Source organism: Pistacia vera, unplaced genomic scaffold, assembly GCF_008641045.1.
Source record: "Pistacia vera cultivar Batoury unplaced genomic scaffold, PisVer_v2 Contig517, whole genome shotgun sequence".
Taxonomy (NCBI): Eukaryota; Viridiplantae; Streptophyta; class Magnoliopsida; order Sapindales; family Anacardiaceae; genus Pistacia; species Pistacia vera.
The window spans coordinates 591,636-601,767 of NW_022196354.1; the positions used below are offsets into that span (position 1 = coordinate 591,636).

Here is a 10,132-nt window from a genome sequence, read left to right on the forward strand (position 1 = left end):
CCTTGTATTTGTATTAATATTTTTAGATTTAATCTCATTCGTTTGTTTTTTTTCTCCATATTTTATATTATATTATTTTAAACTTATCCCCTCTAAAATTAATTTCTGGATCTCCCCGTGAGTTTATAATGTGAATTTTAGAAATGTTTAAAGATATTTAAGGGTTAAATATGTTATTTCACTGTTCTAAATAATAGAAAAGAGGTAAGAGTTATTTAGAGGGTAGCATAATTAATGTCAATGTCATGTTGATGTTTGGAAGAAGGATCTTTGGATGCCATGAGAAAGAAACAAGAGAACCTTCTCCATAATTAATAATGAAAGAAAGAGTGGGAATAGGCTGTGCTTTAATAAACTTTAATGTAGACAATAATAATAATAATGTCGTGGTTGTTCGCTATGATGGTGGGTTCTTTCTTCTTTGTACACTGAAATAAAGGTGCAACATACCGTACGACACAAGAACATCAAATATTTAAGCTACAAAACTAGTTAGGTACCATCCCATTCCAATTCTAATTCTAATTCTAATTCCACATACACATACACTTACTCTACGTCTTTATAGTTCTGGGGCTCATAACCTAACTCATATTTATCATCCAATACAGGTGACTATTTCATAAAGAGTTAACGACTTTTTCTGTTTCATAAACTAGTTAGGTATCGTTGGAATACCATTTTACAGCCTAAATTTATATTTCGATGGCGAACAGAGAACAAACTTGGTCTAGACTGTTGAGACTTTTGAAGAGGGGAGGCCGATGAGTCTTTTAGTGGTGGAAGGTTGGATTTTGGTGGTTGAGATTGATCAGAATTTGACTTGGGAGTGGCGGCTGTGAAAACCTTAATCGATCTATTGCTGACGATTGGCAGGGTCAACGGGAGTAGAGTTTAAGAGGTTTTGGTGAGTGATGATCAAAGAAGAGAATGGTGATGGTGTGGAGTCGCAACGATGCTGGAGTAGAAACATAATATAAATTTGGATAGTAAAGTAGTATTTTAAAAGTTTGTGGGTGGGAAAGTGTGATTTAGCCATTATTTGGGTGTGAAAAAATCTTTACTCTTTCATAAATGGGGTAGATGGTAATTTTCTATAATTTATAATTAAAGTGTTAAACTAATAGTAAATTAGTTAATCTAGGAGAAATCTGGAGTGGTAACTGGAGCTTCTGTAATCATGCTCAGAGAAACAAGTCAAAACAAAACCTTAATATTATTATTAAATATGTTAAATGGCTTTTTAGACATTTCACTGACACTAATCCACCAATATTTCATGCAAAATTACAAATCAATGTAAAACAAATTCCGCAATTATTAAATTAGTAATGTTTGTTTGGATTTGACATATTTAGGTTTCACAAGGAATATGCTTTTTCAGGACATAAAATAGGTTTAAATAATATTCTACTCAGCCCACGACGTCGTGTTACTGCATTTGATTTTTCACAAACTATAAATGCACAGGCTATGTATATATAGGTTTACACGCTCAACCATAATAAAAACAAAGGACACAAATCTCAGTGACAACTTTGGTTCTTTCTTTCCATATCTAAACAAACGGCGTCGCGTCAACTTCGCACACTTAAAGTAAAACAAATGAACCCAAACATTTTACATGCACCTACCTATTGCCTAAATGATTTTAAATAAAGTCCTGTTACTTTATTCGTTGTGCGTCGTTATCAGAATCAAAATTTTGATAACAATTTTAATCCAAAGTCTAAAGACACCATAAACTGCTCTTAATTCAATCGTAAACGCAACTTAAAACAATTATTAATTGTATTAAAAGATTCAATAATTGCGAAATTAACTGCATTCGTCCTGAATGATAATAGTAAATTAGTAATTAAAAATTGAAACTGTGCCAGCACACCAGTTTTTTTCACTTTAACAAGTCACCTTCTTAATGTAAAGCTTTCAAGTTAGGCACCTTCCCAATTTAAGTTTGAGTTTGACAATTAGTGCATGGCTTAATCTCTGATTAATCACCAATCTTATTCAACACATGTAACTATATAATATGTCTAAGATAATCTTTCTAGATTATATTTTGACTTGACTGAAATAAAGCTACTTAAATCTTTAATGAAAATTTAATTATTTCTTTCATAAATATCTGAGATTCATATTGGAAAAATACTTACTTTCTAAATGCACTTTGGAAAATAAAGGATATATCAAATATGTTTTGTAGAAAATGAGCGAAATATCTTTAAAAACGGTTTTCGGATATATCGGTTTTTTTTTGTTTCATTTTTAAACCGGATAAATAGCATGGAAATTGAAATTTGTAGAAAAAAACAATTATCCTTTCAACAAAATAAAAAAAAAATTATAATTTACTCAATAAAGCTAAAAAGCACAAGGCGCCGAAGATCTTACCTGATAAAACAAGGTGGAGGCAGACGTGACATCGTGAGAGAGTGACACGTGTGCGTAAGCAGGGTAGCATGGTACTAGTACATACACCACTTGCCCGCGCAGAGCCCCTGTTCTGTGTCAGTCTATCGGTATTTGAAAGTTCAAAAAAAGAAAGCCCCACACCCACACCCACACCCCCGCACACACACTATCACTCTTTCTCTCTCTTTCTCAGAGTTTCTCTCACACCAAACACATTTTCCATTTTTTATCTCGGCTCTAACTGCCAACGAAACTCCTCTCTTCTCAAGCTTCACTGCTGCTTTCCTTCTCTCTCCGTCTTGCAGAGCTCATTAAAGTCTATTGCAAACTGACTTTACTCTCTGTTGTTCAAGATCTGAAAATAGAGAGTTTGAATTTGTGATTTTTAGCAAATTAGCTGAAAATAATTATGTAGGTCTTGGTTTCCTTGGATCTTTCTTGTCTCTTTATCGCCTGATTTTGTTTTTGCGGGATTTCCGATCTGGTTGTCTTCTACATTACGTGTTCTTTTCTGAAAAATAAAACAAAATAATTGTTTTCTCATTGTTTCTGAATGAGTGAAAATGGAGCCATTTCAGCGAAGGAGGTCCAAGATTACGAGCTTAACCGGTGATCTACTTGGTTCGACGGAACCTGCATTCCGCGAAGGTCAGTTCTTTTTCCTTTTTTTCAAATTCTCAGTTTGTTTGTCGAGAAAATCGAGGAAAAAGAGGCACGTCATTTTGACATACTTGTCTTTTTGGCTTGTGAGAAAACGACATCTGTCGAGTTGACAAGTTGTATTTGGGTAGGGAGGTTTTAAATTTCAGTTTCTTTGAAGTTTCTTCTTTTTATTGCATTCTCTTGGCAACCAAACAGAGCAATTTCCTCTACTGGTCTTTTTAGCAGCCAGAATAAAAGGAGAAAAAAATGTAAGTTCAAATGCAAAATGTTCGATGACGACTTTTGCGGAGGCTTTTGTAAAATTTTGGTCTGAGATACTGAAAATCCTATAAATTATTGTTTCAAGTTCTTTCTTGAATTTGCTTTGTAACCAAACAGATTTTATTTATTTATTTTCTTCCTTTTTTCTTAAAGTTTGTGCAATGTGGAGGTCAACAGCTAAGCTCGTGTTCTGGTTTTGCTTTGCTTTTGTTAAAGCGTGTTGTTTGACAGCTTCTTAACTCTTTAGTAGTGGTATCAGCATGATTTGGTTGCTTTGTTTTAGAAATTCTAGGGTTATGATGAGATATAATTGCAGTCTGGACCGCTGTTTCTGTTGATTTTTATTTTCTGCATAATATTTTAGAGTAAAGCTTGATGAAAAGTTTTTGTTTTATCTTTAATTAGCTTTACGAACAATTACTGCAATTGATTATTTCTGTTATTGCTGAATAAATTTAGATTTATTTTTGGGAAACATAATTGACTCGTCTATCTTTTTTATTTACTCCAGGAAAGAGACAGCCCCAGAAACCGATTTTTTTTCCAAAATTGGCCTCTGATTCTAGTTCATGCAGTAGTGATACAGAAGATGATTCGGTGCGCCGATTTCCTTTTTCTTATTTTTTATTTTTTATTTTCTCAAATAAGTGTTTTGATACATATGTAGTTAAGAGATAAGCAGTTCTGCTGCTTCTTTCGTATCAGAGTTTCGTTTTATTTACTTTAAATGTTATTGGATTCATGGTATTAAACCTAAGCATTTTTACCTTGTAGCTGACATTTGAGGTGGGTTGGAGATCTTCAAAACAAACCAGAAGACCAATTAAGAAGTTGTTAGCAGAAGAGATGTCAAGAGAAACTCAATCCAAGAGAAGATCACCTAGTGTAATTGCTAGATTGATGGGTCTCGATGGTCTTCCTCCTCAGCAGTCTACTCATAAACAACAGAAAAGGTCCATGGAGAATTATCAAATGAGGACAGCATCAGTAGAAAGGGCTCAGAGGAGTGGGACATCTTCTGGCCGCTTATCTTTTAGGAAAAGCTCAAAGGAAGAGCAAGAATTCAAGGATGTGTTTGAAGTTTTAGATGCATCAAAGATGGAGAGTAGCAATAACTCATTGCCAGAGACTTCAAAGACAAAGTTTACTGAGGCTGAGATGGTTTTTATTAAGCAGAAGTTCATGGACGTGAAGCGTCTTTCAACTGATGAAAGGCTTCAGGATTCAAAGGAATTCCATGATGCACTTGAGGTGCTAGACAACAACAAGGATCTTCTGCTGAAATTTCTTCAGCAACCTGATTCATTGTTCACAAAGCATATGCATGATCTAGGTGCCCCTCCCCAGTCCCATTGTGGTCATATGTCAACAGTGACATTATCTCATGCTTGGAATTGTGAAAGCAGTGGCATAAGTGGGAAAGCAGAAAGAGAAACTCCATGGAAGAGTAATTGCAAATCTACTCAGAAACATCTCGATGGTGTTCCTAGTCACACTTATGGTAGAAATAGTGCTCAGAGTTTCAATAAGTCTGCAAAAGTTCAATTGGCAGTGAAAGAAGACCCAGCTGTCTTTCCTACAAGGATTGTTGTTCTAAAACCAAATCTTGGAAAGCCACAGGCTGCCATCAGAACTGTTTCATCACCTCCTCATTCTTGTCCGTTAGATTTTAGAAAGCATGCAGAATTTCCAGGCACCAAAAATATGGAGGCAGAGTCATGGGCGAAGAGAAATATTAATGATGATGTAGGATTTTCGAGACATAATTCTAAAGAATCAAGAGAAATCGCCAAGGAAATCACTAGGAAGATGAGAAATAGTTTTAGCAATGGTTCCATGAATTTTTCAACTTCCGGATTTAAAGGATATGCGGGGGATGAGAGTTCAAGTAACATGTCTGGAAGTGAGTCTGCAAATGAGTCAGAGTTTAAAACAGTGACTTCCAGAGATGAGTTTAAGAGGCATAACAGATTCAGGTCTACATCTTCCCGTTCAGCAGAATCATCTGTGTGTAGGGAGGCCAAGAAGAGACTCTCGGAGAGGTGGAAGATGTCCCACAAGTCTCAGGACTTGGGAGTTATTAGTAGGGGCAGCACATTGGGTGAAATGCTTGCTATTCCTGATGGGGAAGTGAGGCCTGCAAATTTGGATGCTGTGGTTGGTGAGGAAGGATTCACATTTTGCAGTGACAACAGACGAGGAAGGTTTGCTGGACCTCTGGGTATTAGCAGTAGGGATGGATGGAAGGATGATGGTGTTAGAACTTTATCAAGATCAAGATCTCTTCCAGCTTCTTCTACCTTTAGAAGTCCCAAAGCCAGCATGCGGCGTGAAACTCTTGATGATGACAGGTATATGATGTCAAAAGAGACTGTGAAGCGGGAAAGAAACAAGGCAGGGAAGGGAAATTTAAATCAGAAAGATGGTTCATCTGGTAGAACATCAAGATCAAGCAGTAAGAAATCTTCACTCTGCACAAGTAGGGAGAGTTATGATAGCTCACCGGATATTTCTTTCAGCCATCATCAATTTGACTGCCATTTCAAACAGGTTCACCCATCTGAAGAAAGTTTTATGGTTTCAGAGACATATGAGAGTATTGTTACCGATACAAATTCAGTTCCTGAAAATGTGTTGGATGTGGGACATGAGAACACAAACATTTCTTCATCTGAATCTCCAAATTCAGAATTATCAGCTCCTCCTTTGTTGTTAAAGGGCAATTCATCTGCTGTTGACTTGGATGTTTTAAGTTCAAAGGTTAAAATTTCAACCAACCTGAATCATCTTTATGTTAAACAAAGCTTAACCTGTAAATAATTGATATATAGTAGTTGTAGACTATACCTTTTCAAATCTCATAATTCATTTAGAGTAATACTAGCCTTACAAAGAGGCATACAAAGAAGCATACAAAGGGACAAATCTAGCCCTTAAAAGAAGGGAAAAGAGAGAGAGAGAGGGAGGCAATCATGAATTTTAAGGGTTGGATTTGTTTCTTTGTATGCCTCTTTGTAAGGCTAGTATTACTCATTCATAATAACTGATTTGAAGCTTGAATCTCTTCTATATTCACACATATCATGTCTCACCATAAATTTTTAAACTGCATTTTGATTTTATGTGAGCAATTTCTAATAAACCTTTAGTTGTGCCCATCTCTCTTTCTGCTCATTGAATAGGATTGTGGTCAGTTCTAGTCCTTAGAAATGCAGATTTGTAGATCAATGATTAACCCTGAAGTTTCTATCTTTAGTTTTCTCATATTATAATGTAAATTAATAAGGAAAATTTTCCCGATGTTTGGAAAGTATGAACATACAGCGTATGTATTTGGATACTTACTCAAATTTTATATCTTTATGTATCCGTTTTTTTGCTCATTGTTAGAAGTTTAAATTTTTCCTTGGAGAAATCTTCGACTTAAATTTTGTGTGAGGTACCTTTTAATTATATTCTTTCTTGATATTCCAGGAACCATCTGATGCACCATCTAAAGAAGTCCCTTTGCATCACCCTATATCTGGAGTAGATTCTCCAGCAAGCTCTAGGGAGGCTGATCAGCCCAGTCCAGTTTCAATTCTAGAAGCTCCTTTTGCAGATGATTTGTCATGCGGTTCTGAATACTTTGGGGGTGTCAGTGCCGATCTCCATGGTAACATCAAAAGTTCTTTAGTAGGTTATGCTTTGAAGTGGGGTTTTCACTCGTCTTAATATGGAAACCATGACATTTTAATTTCCACATTCTTATACAATTAAAATTTGATTTAGATTGTCATTATTTGGAAAGGATAATTAGCCACTTATTACTAGATTTTATCAGCTGATTATTCAACTTCAATGCTGTCACTCCCTTCCCTGTTAATTGTAATGTTGTCTTCTGTTATCATTTTGCATGTATTTTTTAATTTATTTTCATTAGTCAGGATCAGAACCCTTGATGAGGTTGATCAGGCTTCTTGAGATATGCAACTGATATCAAATGCGATTTGTAAGATTTATTTATATAGAGTGAATTGATAAGAAAATAGTATCATATAGTCTGACTTTATAACTACATTCAAGTTGATAAATGTGATACTAAAACAACAGAAATAATCAACAATTAAAGCGGCAAGAAATCTATGTGCATATTTATTAAAATTCAGAAGATTAAAATAACTTTTTGTTTTGACGAAAGATCTTAATTTGCGGTTATTACTATTGAAAATGCTCATCGAATTGGTTTTAGATTGCTTTTTGATTGAGTGTCAATCAGTCTTGCTCTATTAGTTAAAACTTTCCAGTGTGTGTGTGTGTATATATATATATATATAAAGAAAAAGAAAAAACAGTGTAACTTTAAGTAGTAACAATAGCTTCTGGAGATGAGGAAATAGAAAGGTTATATGATTTATTTTAAATGGTATGACTTGATTCTGAGGTCTTAAAATAAGAGTGTTTTGATTCTTGAGGTTTTAGGAATTAATGTTATTTCTTTCATAGTTTAATTTATTTGATTTTCTATGAAAGTGTACTTTCTGATGTGGTTGATTTACTTTCTTAATGGGCATATGTGAGTTGATATGCTGTCCTATTAAGTGTTTACTCCATTACTTGTTTAGTTGTTTTGGTCACTGTAAATAGAGGCCTAAGTTACTATCTTTGGCATATCTAGATGAATTGATTGTTGACAGTAAGAATTGGCTTCTTCCCAATTTATGTTTTTATTTTCCTCCCAATTCTACCATATTTTCTCGTCCTTGACTTCAACACATTTTTTTGCATTATCTGTTGCTAGGGCTTCGGATGCAACTTCAACTACTCAAGTTGGAGTCAGACGGATATGACGAGGGACCTATGCTTGTTTCAAGCGATGAAGATGCAGAGGAAAGACTTGTTCAGATTATGGATGAGAAGAGCATAATAAAAGCTGAAGAGAATTGGGAGTCTTCTTATGTAGCTGATGTCTTACTCGAGTCCGGATTAAACAATGTCAACTCCAACACATTCATTGCAGCATGTCACTCTCCAGAATGCCCTGTGAGTCCATCAGTATTTGAAGAACTTGAAAAAAAGTACGGCAGTCTAACCTGTTGGACTAAGTCAGAAAGGAAGCTAATGTTCGACTGCATAAATGCAAAACTCATGGAAGTTCACCAGCAATGTACAGATCCACGCTCATGGATGAAGCTTAAATGGAAGAAAACTGAGCTCCAGGAAAGGCTGCACAAGTTGGTGTCGAACCAACATAAGAAAGTTAACAAGGATGCCGGGGAGAACGTGCTGGCAAGAGAATCGCAGTGGCTGAATATTGGTGAGGATATTGATGTAATCGGTAGGGAAATTGAGAGGGTGTTGATAGATGAACTAGTAGGAGAGGTAGTAACCATGTAAACATATGCCTGTTTTTGTTCTAGGAAGTTACATATACACAAATGAAGTGATGGAATTATCATTTCTTGGAATATGAATAAAATGGTTCGATATCTTTACACCATAAAGTATATTCATAAAACCAACATATTACTATAAAGTGCATGTATATTTATTTGAAAGTTTTCGACTGTATTTTAGTTTAATAAACATGCAATTTCATCTTTCCATGTTCGCTGCAAACCTAGTACATCTTATTAGCTTTAATGCTCAGGAGCCATTTTGAGAAACATGGCCAAGAGAAAAGGCGTTTATATATTACATTGTTGAACCAGAAAAATATGAAGAATCGGAAGAAACAAGAGGCCTCGGCGGTGGTCTACAGTCTACTAGGCTGAGGCGGAGGTGGAGGTGGAGTTATTTCGTATTGTGGTAGCCACTGACTTGGTCCGGATGAAGTGACAGAAACGCTCTTGCGAATTGGTGGTGTATGTAGAGGTAGTGGAGAAAAAGGGACTGCCCCTGGAGGTGGTGGAGAAAAAGGATGTGTAGGCCCAGTCGAAATCTCAACGTTCATCTCAAGTTTTCTGGCATTAGATGGTTGAAAGGCAAAGCCTGAAGCTGGTGTGGGCACAATGCCAATAAAAAGCAGCTTTTCTTTAGCTTCTCCCATTATTTTTGCAGCCCCAGTTCAGCTGTTTAAATATGATCTGGATTTCCATACAAGGAAATAATTCAAACTTCATATGGGATTATATTTGGTGCTTACTTGAGTAGTAAATTAAATTTCTTTATAGGCTTTAATTATAATATTACTTAGTGGATTAGCACAAACCTATGTAATAAATCATTTTCAGTCATCATCACTGTACCTGCCAAAATTAGTTGATTTACTCAACAACTTACCATAGTTTTATTAAGGAGTTAACAACTTTTTCCCACCCAAATAATGGCTTAATGATATTTTCTACCAACATATTTTTAAAATATCATTTTATTACCCAAATTTATATTTCAACGACGAATATATAGCAAACTCAGTCCAGAATGTTGGAGCTTTTGAAGAGGGAATACTGATGAGTCTTTTGGTGGTAGAAAGTTAGATTTTGTTGGTTAGGATTGATCAAAATTTGACTTGGGTGGGGCAGTTGTGCAAATCCTAATCGCTCAATTGCTGACGATTGGTAGGGTTGGTATGAGTAGGGTTTGAGGGGTTTTAGTGAGTGATGATTGAGGAAGAGAAGAGTGGTAGTGTGGGGTCGCAACAATGCCAGATTCAGAAACGGAATATAAATTTGGATAATAAAGGCTTCGTTTGGCACATTATTTCTACCTATATTCTCAATCTTATTCCCAAAATATTGTTTGTTTTGTTATTTGAGAAACATTAGTATATGTTTTTAATTACTTTTAGACCCCTTAAGTTTATTAATTTCAT

General features: G+C 35.3%; 1 protein-coding gene across 1 annotated transcript; it reads left to right on the forward strand.

Annotated features, from left to right (window-relative positions):
* The first annotated feature begins 2,541 nt into the window (after window positions 1-2,541).
* LOC116106458 lies at window positions 2,542-8,715 on the forward strand. The gene is made up of 5 exons (XM_031392818.1): window positions 2,542-3,063; window positions 3,851-3,936; window positions 4,114-6,099; window positions 6,814-6,994; window positions 8,120-8,715. The coding sequence occupies exons 1-5, from the start codon at window positions 2,979-2,981 to the stop codon at window positions 8,713-8,715; spliced, it is 2,934 nt and encodes a 977-aa protein (XP_031248678.1). The 5' UTR covers window positions 2,542-2,978.
* The last annotated feature ends 1,417 nt before the right edge of the window (window positions 8,716-10,132 follow it).